Raw genomic sequence first — 17673 nt, 5'->3', positions numbered from 1 at the left:
GGTCCTGTGATGGATCTTGTAATAAATGAAGTTTAAAATGTTTCAATTGGGGTTAGGGTGATCCAACTGAGCCTGTTTATTCTGAGGAATAATAATAAATTAATTGCAACGCAAATAATATCTCTGCACAGACATTGTAGCTGATGCAATTATCACAATATCAAATGACCACAAACCTTGTGATGACGTTTTTAGGGGCCAAGTTTTCTTTTATTACCGATACAAAATCTCATCCAACTCTACTAAATAAATAAATAAATTTCATCACACCTAAGCTTCTTATGACATTATACTTTTAGTAAATATTTAAAATATAATTTTGGGGTTCGGTCCCGTCTTTGCATCACGACGGTTGACGATCTACCTCGTTAAAAATCATATATGTGTATACTACATGAACATTCAATTGTGAAAGAAAAACCCAAAAAAAGAAAAATTATTCAAACAATATTTAAATGTATTATCTCAAAATACGATCGCATAAATAGTGTTATGGACCAATGTTAGTTCCACAAATGTAAAGCTGTTTAACTAATTGTTTGTCTTGAGAATAATTAATTTATTCGGGTCCCGTCGAAAATGAAAAATATTGATAGTTTCATGTGGGGAACAAGGAAATTTCGACGTTTCTACTTTCCAAGCCACAAAATTTTCTATGACTGATGACTTCATCGGAAAATCGGCAACATTAATTTATCTATACACTCCAATATCTCGATTATTTGCTACAAGAAAAAAAAATAAAATGTATGTCCTAAAAAAGAATATAAAATGGGGGGAGACACTAGAATTTAAAGAGATGACGTATCCATGATCCATATCTGGGTATTAATGAGTTCCAAAGCGAGAGGGGTGAATGTGGAATCCCCATTGTTACGTCGTCGTCTTGTCTCTGCTCCATCCCACGTGAATCCTCCATTGCTGCCAAGATCTTCGTATCCCACTGTGGACCCTTCTTCTTCCACACGTGTCTACTCTCATTCCTCGCACGTGTTTATCCCTTCCCATTTTTATTTATTTCCTCCAGCTCTAATCTTATTATTATTTTTTCAATAGTATGTTTTTTCTGTTAATAATTTAATTGATAAACTTCTGCTTTGCTTTCATTGATATATATATATAGATATAAGATAGATGAATACCACCCAGCATACAAAATCACCCACTGACACACACACACAAATTAACCTGAAACTAGAAACACACACTGCCACACACAAAATCTCACGCACAGACTTGTCCCATAACGTGAGCAGCGAAAAAAGCAGAGAAAGAAAGGGGAAACGATAAAAAAATCTGTTCATCAAATCTTTAAAGTGCAAATCTCCGATTACGTTAGCTCCACGATTTCCCAACCAACATCTTTTAATTTGTTCCCTTCCTCTGCTGCATCTTCTCCACTTTCTTCCTAGTTATCTTCCATTCATGGTTACCAAGTTTCTTCTAACGTTCGCCATCTGCCGCTTGATCGTCGCCGTCGGCTTGGCCGTATACCCGGCGGAGATACTCAGCTCCGGTGATCTCCAAGGCCACCTCAGCATGGACCCGTCCGACGTCGTCTCAGCTTCCCGCGACTTCGGCGGCTTGCGCGGCGCCGAGCCCATGGCGGTTCTGCACCCGGCTTCGTCTCGGGACGTGGCTCGGCTCGTGAGGTCGGCGTACGAATCGGCTCACGGGTTCAGCGTCTCTGCTAGGGGACACGGCCACTCCATAAATGGGCAGGCCATGACCAGCAACGGCGTCGTCGTAATGATGAGTGGCTCCCGTGGGGCGGCTCCTCCGCCCCGGGTTTCGGAGAAATCGATGTATGTAGACGTGTGGGGAGGGGAGTTATGGATAGACGTTCTGCGGTCCACCTTGGAGCATGGGCTGGCTCCGAAATCGTGGACGGATTACTTGTACCTTTCAGTTGGAGGTACAATCTCTAATGCGGGTATCAGTGGACAAGCTTTCAATCATGGACCTCAGATTAGCAATGTGCATGACCTTGAAGTCGTTACAGGTATATATATATATAATATAACTAGTTGTTTTTATCTTTCTTCCCAAAATCTTTTAATTAATTTGCATGAATAAATCTGCTCTGAGGAAGAAGAAGATACAAAGAAAAGCTCTTTTAATTTTCTTATTAATTTTTGTGACTTTCTTGTATATATGTCTTGATCAATAATTATATATTAACATATAATATAAATTATATAGGAAAATTTGAACTTGGTGTTTTGGCACAACTTGAGAGTGTTATTATTTTTGCTTCATATTTGAAAATGGTAACTTATCAAATTAACAGAGAATTAATTAAGTTTGAAAATGTGGAACAGGCAAGGGAGAGGTGGTGACATGTTCAGAGAATCAAAACTGGGAACTGTACCATGGTGTTCTTGGTGGGCTAGGGCAATTTGGGATCATTACTAGGGCAAGAATTGCACTTGAAAGGGCCCCTCAAATGGTAAATGCATGCATTATTATCGTGGGGCGCTGTCTCTTTCCCAGCCTTTTTTTTTTTTTTTTTTTTTTTTTTCCTGCAAAATTAAAATCTTTCTGTTTATTAATTTTACCTTGTACGTACTATGTGGTGACAATACCTCAAAAGTGTGACCCCAACAAATTTCATGACATTTTGGTGAGGAATTGGGTCCATTTTCAGCCTACTTTTTCAACACCTTCCTCGCCTTTAATTTAATTCAAATCGGTGTACTAAAGCTGGCACCGTTGGTTATTTACGTGTCCCTTTTTTGTCTGCATGGAATTGTTAATTAGGCACTATTATTACATGTAAATATGGCAAAGGATAAAGTTTAATTATTATATATCCCATATTTTACGTCCAATTATATGTATGTATATGTCGTGGATCACTAGTGACACCCTTCTCCCGACCTAGACATGTGTTGTTGCATACCTAAGGCGAAAATCGTTCGACGTTAAAATTCGATACCGTGTTCATTCGATCTGCAGGTGAGGTGGATCAGAGTATTGTATTCCAATTTTTCGGCCTTTGCGGAAGACCAGGAATTCCTTATATCCCTGCATACACAACCCGCGTCACTGAAATTTGACTACGTAGAAGGTTTCGTTATAGTCGACGAGGGGCTAATAAACAACTGGCGGTCTTCGTTCTTTTCCCCGCGCAACCCTGTTAAGATCTCTTCGCTCCATGCCGACTCCGGTGTCTTGTACTGCCTGGAAATAGCCAAGAATTACCATCAATCCGATGCTCAAGCTATAGACCAGGTAATTGGCCAACAACTAATTAATTTGCTCTATTGTTTTTATTACTATATACATAGTACGCACATTAACTTATATGTCAAAAGTCAAGAATTTTTTGGTTTCGAAAGAGAATATAAGATTTTTTTTGCTGCCTTAAAAAAAACTATATTAACCGTTTACGTGTCGTGGACTAGTTTGGGCTAATATTTTTATTTGCACCAATTGGAATATTAAATAAATAAATAATTGAACCTGCCACAGTATGTGTTCCAGCATGATGGCTAGTGACATTCTTTTCTGTAAAAAGCCTTTTTTTAGCATTGATAAGCTTATGTATCTTTTACATCTATTTGAATAATTATTAATGATCAAAGGTACGTAATATATTTGATTTGAATACAATATGTGGATAAAATCTTCCTTAATGATTGATATTTAAATTATTTTAGTATATCTTTGTCACATATAATTGTGAGAATCATTCAAGATGCACTCAAGGCATAAAATTATCTGAATTATCCGGGAAAACCGGGGAAAGTTTCAATAAATAAGCAATATTTTGTCGATTAGCAGAAGCCAATTTGAGTTTTTTGATAGCAAAAGGGGGATCCTACAAAGATTATATCCTCTTTTTATTAATCTGTATTTAACACTATAAAATTAGGGATTTCAAATATATATTTTATAAATATAGCAATATTATTACATATAGTGTACAGCCTATATATGGCCATGCACTATCCAATGCATGTTCACTAGATTGTGTAATCTCTTTTATAGTTTTTTAAAGTTTTATTATTGATTACTTTTTGAAAGCAAAAGCCATTAAAAGACGAAATGAACATGCATGGCATGTTGGATTCATTAGTTTATTGTGACCATTATTTTATATGATCAACGAATATATGCTTGCATCTTAATAGGAAACATACACTTTAATTGTATCTTTGGTTTACATTGTAATAATTATTGTTCCCTCTGGTAGTAAGTAAGTTCAATCTATATCTGAGTTGCACTTGGATCCACGGATTCGAGAGATATTTGATTTGGGAAAATATTTCAATTCACATTTATCTTGGCTTTAGTTGAATTGCACCACAATTACTAATAAAATTGGATCAACTTAATTTTTTTTTTGTCAAAACTCCGAAACTGGAGTCCGTATCGATGACGAATAATTCGACTGAATAGCTTGAGGGTGTTTTTGTCATTTCAGGAAGTGGCGTCATTGCTAAAGAAACTAAATTATATCCCAGCCACTGAGTTCACAACCGATCTTCCGTACGTTGATTTCTTGGACCGGGTTCACAAGGCCGAGTTGAAACTTCGAGCCAAGAATCTATGGGATGTGCCACACCCATGGCTTAACCTATTTGTCCCTAAATCAAGAATTGGTGACTTCGATAAAGGCGTGTTCAAGGGCATTTTGGGCAACAAGAATAAGACTAGTGGGCCAATCCTGATATACCCCATGAATAAGAACAAGTAAGCCCACGTCTTCTCTCACTATATAGTATACATATTTATGTTCAATGCTTGAATAAATTCTCTAATTATAATAATGCCAATTATTTGTGGCATGATTTTGTGTTGCTACTTCTTGACCACTGGTGTTGATGATCGATCTTAGTTACATATAGCCTTTCGAGTTGTCGTATTATGTCCTGAAAATTCGAATTCAATTGACATGAAACGGGATTTTGAACTTCGTTGTATCTCTGAATGTATATGTCGTATGTGGATCAATATATGCATATTAGTCCGGGATTGGGAAATAAAGGTAGTACCTAGAATCATATCATAAGTGAAATGTATATAATTTTTTTTTATTGAAGTTGCTATTAAAACCATGTTGAGTGATGTCATTCAAAACCATGTTGATTTTCTTAATATTCATGTCACAATAACGCACTAATGAAATATTACCTGGCCTGTTCATGACATGGCATTGAAGACATTTTTCGGTGCAAGACAACGATATCACACGTCAAAGTGTTCGTTTTATGTGTCATTCTTCTAATTTTTTATTAGTCAAGATGTAAATTTTGGCCCACCCACGGCCATATATCAAATTATGGGTCATTGAGTTTTGTATAATGATGGAATGGATCAGAAAAGAATTCAATGAATCAACATTGTTATTAAAACATTAGCACTTGATGCATAATTTTAACTTGTGATGTTTGTGTATATTCATCTGCAGATGGGACGAGAAGAATTCGGTGGTAACACCAAATGAAAGCGTGTTTTATTTGGTGGCGTTTCTCAGATCGGCGCTAGAAAATGGTGACGAAATTCAAACTCTGAAATTCTTGGAAAATCAGAATGAACAGATCCTAAGATTTTGCCAAGAGAGAGATATCCAAGTGAAACAATATCTTCCCCATTACACGACGCAACAAGAGTGGAGGCATCACTTTGGTGATAAATGGGAGTTGTTTAGCAAAAGAAAAATGAAATTTGATCCAAGGAATATATTAGCCAATGGACAAGGCATATTCAAGCCTTCTTTTGATCTCGACACCTTATGATCATACAAAGTTTTGGTTGATGGTATGAGAAATACTTCACAAATTTTGTTGTATGTATGTATATAATAATAATAAAGGTGAAAAGGGCGAGTATTTGATAAGTAATGTATGATTATTTTGGAAATAGAATGGCTATAGTTTTAAAGCTATGTATGGAAAATACATTAATGGATCTAGATAATATGTAATATTTTTTAAATTTCCAAAAAAAAAATTGTGAAACGAGTTTATTTTATGAAACATATTTTTATTTAGATCATCTATTATTATTATTTATTATGAATATGAGTATGGTTAATTCGTGTCTATATATATATATATTGAGTTTTAATTGATTTTTTTTATAAAAAGGGAACCGTATTTAAAAATATAATTATACATTGATTATATGACTTTACAAAGAGAAATTATATAATGTATATATTGTGTTCTCTTTTTCAGTGGTGTAATGGTTAATTTATAATCATTTGAATTACTTCAATAGTTGTAATGTCGTCGTGGAATAAATGGTGGGTTATCTAATGAATTATTTGTTGGTGGTTTATCATTTGCGTAATTATTTGTTTGTGCTAGTAAATCTATAATTTTTCTTTGAATAACTCAACATGTATTTGTGTTAATTGGGTCGTGGAGGTTTAATATTGTCCAAATGACTCGCGTCAAATTTTCGCCATGATACGAATACCAAACTTAAAAAATTGTGAAAAAATTCTTTCGACTTAATTTATAATATTTAATACTAAATTCAAATGTAGTAAATCATTTCAAATTTTCACAAAGAATGAGTACCGAGAAATCATTTTATTTTGTTGACAGATTGATTTTATATGATTGGATATGTATATTACCGCAAAAAAAAGGCAATTTGCCGCTGTTTGTTTTAAACCGTGGCAAAATTTGCTACGGTTTTTATTAACTGTGACAATTTTTCATGGTTCAACAAAACATGGACGGTTATAGTAAATCGTCGCAATTTGCCATTGTTTAAAAAAACCGTGTCAATACATTTGCCACGGTTATTATTAAACGACGCATATTATATTTACATTGCCACGGTTTTTATCAACGTGTTTCATTAACTTGGCGTGTTGAATTTATATTTACATTGCCACGGTTTTTTAAAAAATCGTGGCAAAATTTTGCAAATAAAAAGGAAATGCCAGAATGAAATCTTGCAATATGAAAATTTATTTGAAAATTTTATTTTTTCGATAGCAACACCACATTAAAAGTTGTTATTTGCCTATAAAATAGCAATTCCACGATAAAAGTTTGTCTTCTATTCGCTGCATCAAACTCGGGAAACTAGCTAGCATAAGAGGTAGGTCATTTGCAATATGAATTGTTTTTTAAAAATTTATCGCATAATTATTTTATTTATGAATAATTTTGTTTGCATGACACATTTCCGATGAAGTATATTATTTTATATCCTGGAATAATTTTTTTTTTCATTCACGATTTGAATATGTTTTGTTACCAACTTTCAAGTATATATATATATATATATATATTACTGCATGTAGGAACGAATATGTCTTACGACATAAGTTGGATTGATTGTCGAATTGTTAATGGATATTTGACTGATGAATTCATTAATGATGTAGAGGTTTTTGTTGCTTTTGCAAAGAGTAGTCCGACATGTTTACCTGACGGAATTATAAGGTGTACATACGACCGAAAAAAATGTCAGAATCTAACATACTTAGACAAAAACACGGTGAAGGTACACTTGTGCAGATATGGATTTGTTCCTAACTACTACAATTGGTTTTTTCATGGGGAACAATACATCCGTCCATAATTTTCAGGAATTAATATGGATGCACCATCTTTGTCTCGAAGTAGTAGGCGGACGACCACAGAGGATTTGCCAATTAACTTCGTGACCCTAACGGATCCAAACACATATTATGATAGTGAATACCAATTTGGATTCGAACAACCTTATCATGATTTTCAAAATGTTAATAAGGAGACAGTGGTGAACGAGGATCCTGACGCCAATGTTGTCGAGGATCCCAACCTCAAAATAATCGAGGAAGAGCCTAACATCATTGTCAGGGCTCTATATGATATGATCAAATCAACTGAGAAGGAGATTTGGGAAAGGAATACACACGAACATACCTTGTTGTCTATTATCGCAAGATTGTTGAAGATGAAATATGAGCATAGCATGTCTGAAAGAAATTACAATGACATGTGTCAATTGGTGACAGAGTTATGTCCTACTGATCACAATTTTCCAAAAAACTTCAATGCAACCAAGAAACTAGTTAAGGATATGGGGTTGTCGGTCGAGAAAATTGATTGTTGCAACAACAACTGCATGATCTATTGGGTCCGAACAACGAGTTGACCGCATGCAGATTTTGTAAGCATCCGCGCTACAAACAAAGTTGCTCCCGTGGATCTAGGAAGAATTAGAAGCAAATCACGTATAAGCGGATGTACTACTTCCCACCCACCCCTCGTCTCCAACATTTGTATGCCTCTGAAGCAACGACTACACACATGCGGTGGCTCCACGACCATGTGTATGACGAGGAAACGATGACTCTCCCGTCAAACTCACCTGCTTGGCATAATTTCACAGAAACACACCCTTATTTTGAAGGCGAGACCAGAAATGTGAGACTAGCACTTTTAGCTGACGATTTCCAAGCATTTGGGCAGACATGCCAGCATTACTCGTCGTGGCCTGTGATTTTGACTCCATACAATTTGATGTCTTGGATGTGTATGAAAGATGAGTACATGTTCCTCACTGTGCTTGCTCCTAGTCCAAAAAATCCCAAGGACAAACTTGATGTATTTCTGCAACCACGCATCGCAGAACTTCAGTCACTCTGGTTCGACGGAGCTGTTACGTACGACGTTCACTCTCGTACGAACTTCACTTTGAGAGCAACTTTGATGTGGACGATCAATGATTTTTCCACATACACAATGTTATTCGATTGGAGTACAGCTGGTATACAAGCATGTCCATACTGTATGTCGGACTCGGAGGCGTTCACACTACCACATAGCAGGAAGACTTGTTGGTTTGATAATCACAGAAAGTTTCTTCCCGTCGAGCATTCATTGCGTTGTATTAGAAATCTTTTTAGAAGTGGTCGCAGTGTGATGCACACTGCCAGACCTATGAGAACCGAATTTGAGTTACTCGACGAGTTGGACTCATACGATTTTCTACCATCGCACGAAGTGGACGCTGAAGAGCATAACAAAGAGTTATCCAAAATGTTGGCAAGCGGGTGGAGGAAGAGAAGTATTTTTTGGGAGTTGCCTTACTGGAGCTCGAACACAGTTAGACATAATTTAGACGTGATGCATATCAAAAAGAACGTGGTTGATAACATCTTCAATACGTTAATGAATGTCCCGGGAAAGACCAAAGATAACGCAAAATCTAGGGCAGACCTTGTCGACATGTCCATAAGACCAGAGTTGCATTTCGATCTTGGCAGCGGCAGATATACAAAGGCGATATATTTCCTCAAAAAATAAGAAATACGCACTCTCTGTAGATGGTTGAAAGATATTCGATTCTTAGACGATTACACTTCCAAAATGTCTATGTGCGTCGACATGAACAAGTTATGCGTGTTTGGTTTGAAAAACCATGATTGTCATGTGTTCATGAAACGACTTATATTTGTCGCCTTCAAAGAGCTATTACCAAAAGAAGTGTGGGAGATTTTGATGGAACTGAGTTTATTCTTCGCGGACTTGACTGCACGTAATATCAAAGTAAGTGATGTTCTAAGAATGAACGAGCAAATACCACTGATTTTGTGCAAGTTAAAGAAGATATTTCCACCAAGTTTCTTCGACTCGATGGAACATCTATGCGTACATTTCTCGTACAAAGCCCTTGTTTGTGGGCCAGTGCAAGACAGATGGATGTATCCATTCGAGAGATATTTACGAAAGTTGAAGAAAATAGTTCGGAACAAAGCACGCGTAGAAGGATCGATTTGCAATGCTTATCTGGTCAAAAAAGCCTCCATATTTTGTCAGTATTTTTTCAGTGAGTCAATCAAAACTAGGGAGATGAGGACTATGAGAAACACGACAGCTGAGGTGAATGATGGAGTGGCAGATACTATATCGGTGTTCAAAGTTGTGGGCAGGTTTATTGGTGCATCGAAGTCTAGGCAGCTTCAGAACAATGAATTTCATGTTGTTGCGACGTATATGTAGTTAAAGTGTGCTGAGACGAGGTCCTTTGTTCAGTAAGTACCTTATTACAAAATTTGTATTATCCCATGAAAGTTGATTTCTGATTTATTTAATGGTTGCAGAATGTACGAGAACCATCTGAGATCAAGTGTCTCAGGCATTAGTAACGCTGATGTCGATACACAATTACAACAACATTTTTTTCCCATGGTTCAAAAACTATGTAATACAAACTCACTTGTTCAACTCAATGTTATTATATCGTTATTTCTGTTTTATTGACATCAACTGTTTATTCAGCATCAAATTCACATGTAGGAAACTGCAAATCAAGATTATAACATCTCACCACTTATAAAAAAACTTGCTCTCGGGCCGCTATCCAAAGTCAAATGTCTTCGGGGTTATTGTGTTAATGATTTCAATTAGGGATGGCAATGGGGCGGGTTCGGGGCGGGTTTGGGCAAACCCAAGACCCGCCGCCCCGCCAACCCGTGGACCCGGCGGGTCCAATCCGGGTTAGACCCGTTGGACCCGTCAAATTAAATCTAATTCAAATTTTATTAAATACAAAATTAAATAAGTTAAAAAATTAACAAATCATCATTAAATTTATTTTTTAAATTTATATTAATAATATTTAGGACAAAAAAATATTTCTACAAGTTAAAATATATATTTTTTATTTAATTAATATTTAATAACAAAAAAAAATCATAATAATATATTTTCATATTAAAAATATCAGAATATATTAAAATTATTTAAATCCAAAAATATTATAAACTCAAATTAGGGATAAAATATTGATTATGTAATATAAATAATATAATTATATATTATTAATATATATACATGTATATTTTATATTTATATTAAAGTATATTTAATATATATATTTTTGGCGGGCGGGTTCGGGGCGGGTCCGTCCAAACCCGAAACCCGCCCGGACCCGCATGTGGACCCGCTTGGTCGGGTCTAAACCCGCCCCGCCGGGTTGGGTTCAATGCGGGGCCGGATTTAGATCCGACCCATGCCATCCCTAGTTTCAGTTTTCATACGAAAGAAGATACTACTCACAAAGCCACAGATAATTCAGGGGTACATGCTCGAGGTGTGGCTGGTGATGGGACGTCGAAGGACTATTATGGCATCATAGATGAAATACTCGAGGTAAAGTGCTGATAGGAGTCGTTTTTGTGCGTTGTTTTGCATGTTTTGTGTTTGTTTTGCATTCGTTTCATTTACATTGTGTCTGTTCTTTACCATTCTTGTTCTGTTTATTGTTTTATTGTGTTTGTAGTCACTTCTCTGGTTTATTCTTTTTTATTCCAGGAAATCACTAGGAAATGCTGATTTTTGGTGAGAAAGCGTTGCACGCATGAGGCCGTGAGGAAATCAAGAGAAGGAATTTATATTTCTGGAAAAAGACAGGGCGCCCGGGCGGCACTTTTATACCGCCCGCGCGCACTCATGTTTGGGAAAAACAGTAGCTGGCCATAATACAAGGCGCCCGGGCGGCACTTTTCTACCGCCCACGTGCACTCACGAATGAGCAAAACAGTATGTTGCCAATTTTTGAGGCGCCCGGGCGGCACTTTTCTACCTCCCGGGCGCGATGCGCAGATTTGGAATTTTAATATTTTGGAGAGTTTATTTTGGGAAGGATTCTTGGGGACTATAAATACAATTCTTTCCATAGATTTAAGGGGTCAACAGAGGCGCACAGAAGGAGGTAGACGGCGGCTAAGAGTTTGAAGTTTTCTCATCTCTGTTGGGAGTTTTTATCTTCGTCTTTTCTGAATTTTTATGTTAAACGCTTTTTAGATTGAATTTTGTAATGACGTTCAGTAGCTAAACTTTTATTTTGTTGGAATTAAGGGGATCCGAACCCCGAAACACTGTAGTGTAATTGAATCACCGGACGTATTGAGATTTGATTTATGTTTATAATTGATTTTATCATGTGTTTTCTCTATGTTGATGATTAGCTACCCTTAACATAGATTCGTAAATTGTGAATTGCTGTCGCGAGATAGGTTCATAGTTAGGACGAATGATAGAATCCATGGACTTAAAATATGCATAGAGATATGGTATTTAGTACATGTTGATAGCCATAGACCACCAGGTTGAAAGTTGTAGAATTCATAGAACGCAAAGTAATCAGTCGTGATAAACAATTAGAGAGATTTAATTGTTTCATTGATTTGATTAGTTTGGCATAACCTCGAGAGATAGCGTCAATGTTTCAGGAATTTCTGTCAAACTTATGCGCATAAATTAAGTTCCAATCGTCCAGTTCAATTAGGGGGAAGGTGAACCGAAATTCCAACAAAATCTTTTCAAATTGTTATTTTTCAATCGTGAGAATTGGTTTCTTGGTTGTGAAATATTTATTTATTTACATTGAGTTCTTAGTATTAAATGTTAGATATAATCCAAAATCAACTTTTCGAAACTTTGTGTAGTTAAAAATTAAAGAAACAAATTATTATTGATTAGTCCCTGAGGACGATTCTCGTACTCAGTACATTTTATTATAACTTGAATCGTGCACTTACGATTATTTCGACTGGAACTGAGAGATTTTTATAGCAAATTTAAGTGTTAGTATTCCGTCGATCAAGTTTTTGGCGCCGTTGCCGGGGACTATTGAGAATTTAATTTGTTTTATTTGATTTTTCTCTATTACAATTTTAATCACTCTTTTCCATCTGTGAACTGCAGGATTCTCTTGCAGTGCATGCAACATTCACCAGAAGAAGAACTCGTGCCTTTTGATCCAGAAATTGAAAGAACTTTTCGCAGAAGAAGAAGGCAACAAAAAGAAGCAATGGCAAACCAAGAACGATTACGTGGATTGGAAGAAGAAGAGAATCTTGCACCACCTATCTACAGATCCATGATGGATAGCGCTTTGCCATCCATCGAAAATGCCAGACCAAGCATCATCAGGCCAACAATAGCAGCAAATCAGTTTGAAATAAAGCCTGCTATAATTCAAATGGTGCAAAACACAGTCCAGTTTGGTGGGATGACAATAGATGATCCATATGCTCACTTGACAAATTTTCTAGAAATCTGTGATACTTTTAAGATGCAGGGAGTTTCTGATGACGCTATTCGTTTGCGTTTATTCCCTTTTTCTTTAAGAGATAAAGCTAAAGCATGGCTAACCAATCTACCTGCAGGGTCCATCACTACTTGGGATGATCTAGCAAAGGCCTTCCTCACTAAATACTTCCCACCGTCCAAATAAATGAAACTCAGAGCAGACATTACAACATTTGCTCAAGGTGAACAGGAAACACTCTATGAAGCATGGGAGCGTTACAAAGATCTACTGAGGAGATGCCCACATCACCAAATACCAGACGGTCTTGTGGTACAAACTTTTTATTATGGTCTTCCTCACTCAAATCGTACCATGTTAGATGCAGCTGTAGGTGGAAATCTGTTACGGAAATCACCAGAGGACGGATATGAGTTAATTGAGGAGATGGCATCCAGTAGCTATCATCCTCAATCAGAAAGGAATGCAGTCAGAAGACCCGCAGGAATGCATCAAGTTGATGCATTCACTTCAGTGGCCGCTCAACTTGAAGTCATGAACAAGAGAATTGAGGAACTGAGTGTAGGAAACTCTGTGATGCGAGTTCACGAAAGACTGTCAAACATTTTCTCAACCAGAGGGAGTTATGGCAAGTCACATGGGAAATCAAAATTGCCCAAGGAATAACCCATTCTCGAATTCCTATAATCCAGGGTGGAGACAACATCCAAATTTCTCGTGGGGTGGACAGAACAATAAACCATATGGGAATAAGAACTACGGCAGACATCCTCAAGAGGAGAAATCGAGCTTGGAGCAGATGATGCAGAAATTCATATCATCTACTGAAACCGGCATGAAGAATCAAGATGCCTCAATAAAGAATCTGGAGAATCAGATAGGGAAATTGGCCAAAACAATTTCCAGCAGAGATCAGGGTACCTTGCCGAGTGACACGGAGAAGAATCCGAAGGAGCAGGTAAAAGCAATTGAACTGAGGAGTGGAAAGACAGTAGAGCCTGCACCACAGATCGAGAAAGAGCCAGAATTGGCGGCATCAGAAAAAATTTTAGGTAAGTCATCTATCCCAACACTTTGACCCACTTCACAAGCAAAAATTGTTGTGTCATCACCTTTTCCTGCAGCTATTAAGAAGGCAAAACTAGATTCTCAGTTTGGCAAATTCCTGGAAGTATTCAAGAAATTGAATATTAATATTCCCTTCGCTGATGCACTGATGCAAATGCCAAGCTATGCGAAGTTCTTGAAGGAGATCCTCTCCAACAAGAGGAAACTGGAGGAGCATGCAATGATTAGTCTGACTGAGAATTGCTCAGCACTAGTGCAAAATAAAATCCCATTAAAGCAAAAAGATCCAGGGAGTTTCTCTATCCCTTGTGTGATTAATGATATTCAATTTCATAAAGCTTTATGTGATTTGGGTGCTAGTATAAATCTAATGCCTTACTCTGTGTTTAGGAAATTGAGCTTGGGAGAACCAAAGTCCACCAGAATGTCGTTACAACTGGCAGACAGGTCCATCAAATATCCACGGGGGATAATCGAGGACGTGCTTGTAAATGTGGACAAATTCATCTTCCCCGTGGACTTCGTGGTGCTAGATATGGAAGAGGATTTGGACATGCCACTCATCTTGGGTAGACCTTTCCTGGCAACAGGAAAGGCACTAATAGATGTCCAGAAGGGAGAGTTACTGTTGAGAGTGGGAGAAGAGAAAATTTCGTTTGACGTTTTTAATGCTTTAAAATTTTATCAGAATAATGAAGAATGTTTTCAACTGGATGTAGTGGACTCACTGTTATTTGATTATGTGCAGGATACTTTTCAGGAACCATTAGAAGCTGCACTTATATCTGAGCATGTGGAAGATCTCAGTGACAGAATTGAAGAGATGACTGCATATTTGAATGACAACCAGTCATGGAGAAGAGTTGAAAAGCTTAGACTTGAAGACCTTGGTGACCGGAAGGATTTAATCCTCCAGAAACCAAGCCTTGAGGAACCACCTACTGTGGAATTGAAATTATTACCTATCCATCTCAAATATGTGTTTTTAGGCGAGAATGATAAGTTACCTGTCATAATATCTTCTTCTTTGACAGGTGAGATGGAGGCCAGACTAATGGAGGTGCTCAAGAACCACAAGAGTGTGTTTGCCTGGAAAGTGGCGGATATAAAAGGAATCAATCCATCCATATGCATGCACAAGATTTTAATGGAAGAGAGCATCAACCCATTGGTACAACCACAAAGGAGATTGAATCTGAAAATGCAGGAAGTTGTCAAAGCTGAAACGATCAAACTTCTGGATGCAGGTATCATTTATCCTATATCTGATAGTCCATGGGTGAGTCCGGTGCAATGTGTACCAAAGAAGGGGGAATTACTGTCATACAGAATGAGAATAATGAACTGATACCCACTAGGACAGTTACAGGTTGACGTGTGTGCATAGACTATAGAAAACTAAATGATGCAACCCGTAAGGATCATTTTCCTCTCCCTTTCATTGATCAAATGCTAGAGAGACTGGCTGGGTATGAGTTTTACTGTTTTTTAGATGGGTATTCAGGATACAATCAAATAGCGATTGCACCTGAAGACAAGGATAAAACGACTTTCACTTGCCCATATGGAGATGCATGACTGCCATTTTTCATGATATGGTCGAAATTTTTTTAGAAATTTTCATGGATGATTTCTCTATTTTCGGTCAATCTTTTGATGCATGTCTGCATAACTTGAATTCTGTTTTAATGAGATGCGAGGAGACAAATTTGGTGCTGAACTGGGAGAAGTGCCATTTCATGGTGACAGAAGGTATAGTATTGGGTCACCTAATTTTTGACCAGGGGATCGAGGTGGACAGGGCCAAGGTGCACGTTATTCAAAATTTGCCTCCACCTACAACAGTCAAGGGAGTCAGAAGTTTCCTAGGACATGCCGGTTTCTACCGGCGGTTTATTAAGGATTTTTCAAAAATTGCCAAACCTCTTTCTTCTTTGCTAATGAAAGATGCCCCTTTTGACTTTGATTCAAATTGTTTACAGGCCTTTGAAGTGTTGAGAGAAATACTGGTGACTGCACCAATACTGACATCGCCGAATTGGGATCTCCCATTTGAGGTAATGTGCGATGCAAGTGACTCTGTTGTTGGCGCGGTGCTTGGACAACGAATAGACAAGGTATTCCGAACTATCTACTACGCTAGCAAGACTCTAAATGAAAACTCAACTAAATTATGCCACCACTGAAAAAGAGTTGCTAGCTGTAGTATTTGCACTGGACAAATTTCACTCATACCTTGTACTTTCCAAAATCACTGTATACACAGATCACTCTGCTATTAATCACTTGTTGACGAAGAAAGATGCCAAACCTAGACTGATTAGATGGATCTTACTTTTGCAAGAATTTGATTTAGAGATCAGGGATAAGAAGGGTGTTGAAAATGTAGTAGCTGATCATCTGTCTAGATTAGAATGCATTATTGATGGTGCACAAACTGAAATAGAGGACATAGATGATTGGTTCCCTGATGAAAAACTTTTTGCCATAGAAAGTTCACCATGGTATGCAAATTTTGCTAATTATCTGGTCACAAGCACACTCCCACATAATCTATCTTTCCATCAAAAGAAATTTTTTTTATCAGATTTAAAGCACTATTTTTGGGAGGAACCTTTTTTGTTTAAAATATGTGCTGACTCGATGATCCGGAGATGTGTGGCGGAAGGAGAAATGCAAATCATCCTCAGTCATTGTCATGATAGTGAGGTAGGTGGCCATGCTGGGCCAGTCAAAACAACAGCAAATGTACTTGAATGTGGGTTTTATTGGCCAAATCTCTTTAAGGATACGCGCTTGTTTGTCTTAGCTTGTGATAGATGTCGGCGGACAGGTAATATCTCAAACCGAAATGAAATGCCTTTAAATAATATCATTGAGTGTGAGATATTTGATGTATGGGAAATCGACTTCATGGGACCATTTCCAATTTCTTTGAAAAAAAAATACATTTTGGTCGCAGTCGATTATGTTTCAAAATGGATAGAGGCCGAAGCTTATGTGACAAATGATGCACAGGTTGTACTGAAATTTTTGAAGAAAAATATTTTTAATCGGTTTGGTACACCCCGTGCAATCACTAGTGATGGTGGCACCCACTTTTGCAATAAATTTTTTGACAAACTCTTAAAAAAATATGGTGTCAAGCGTAAAGTCTCTACCCCATATCACCCCAGACCAGTGGCCAAGTGGAAGTGTCCAATCGAGAAATCAAACAGATTTTGGAGAAAAGTGTGAGTACTAATCGGAACGATTGGGCATTTCGACTTGATGATGTCTTATGGGCCTATAGGACAGCGTTTAAAACACCTATAGGCACACTTCCCCTTATAGACTGTTATTTGGAAAGACATGTCATTTACCTGTTGAGTTAGAACATAGAGCATATTGGGCTACTAAGACCCTAAACTTTGAATTTGCTGCTGCAGGTGAAAAGAGATTGCTAGAGCTTAATCAACTGGAGGAATTCCGCGACAGTGCATATGATATGGCGGTTTCGTACAAGGAACGAACCAAGAGAATACATGACAGGCGCATTCGTCAGCGGGAATTCAAGGAAGGAGATGCTGTCTTGCTATTTAACTCCCGGTT

The 17673-nt window shown here is 37.4% G+C and overlaps 2 protein-coding genes and 1 non-coding gene across 3 annotated transcripts; 2 read left to right on the top strand and 1 right to left on the bottom strand.

Annotated features, from left to right (window-relative positions):
* The first annotated feature begins 1157 nt into the window (after positions 1-1157).
* On the top strand, positions 1158-5895 carry LOC140883520 (cytokinin dehydrogenase 5). Its single transcript, XM_073290023.1, has 5 exons — positions 1158-2002; positions 2322-2449; positions 2959-3234; positions 4430-4698; positions 5417-5895. Exons 1-5 carry the CDS (start codon positions 1426-1428, stop codon positions 5742-5744), a joined length of 1578 nt encoding a protein of 525 aa, XP_073146124.1. The 5' UTR covers positions 1158-1425; the 3' UTR covers positions 5745-5895.
* A 7305-nt stretch (positions 5896-13200) lies between these two features.
* Positions 13201-15660, top strand: LOC140878322 (uncharacterized). Its single transcript, XM_073281924.1, has 4 exons — positions 13201-13642; positions 13707-14066; positions 14139-15329; positions 15587-15660. Exons 1-4 carry the CDS (start codon positions 13201-13203, stop codon positions 15658-15660), a joined length of 2067 nt encoding a protein of 688 aa, XP_073138025.1.
* On the bottom strand, positions 13204-13310 carry LOC140885751 (small nucleolar RNA R71). Its single transcript, XR_012151168.1, has one exon. It is a non-coding gene; the product is annotated as a small nucleolar RNA R71 (small nucleolar RNA).
* Positions 15661-17673: the final 2013 nt, after the last annotated feature.

Source organism: Henckelia pumila, chromosome 2 (genome assembly GCF_033568475.1).
Source record: "Henckelia pumila isolate YLH828 chromosome 2, ASM3356847v2, whole genome shotgun sequence".
NCBI classification, from domain to species: domain Eukaryota; kingdom Viridiplantae; phylum Streptophyta; class Magnoliopsida; order Lamiales; family Gesneriaceae; genus Henckelia; species Henckelia pumila.
This window is presented reverse-complemented; position numbering and strand designations above follow the sequence as displayed.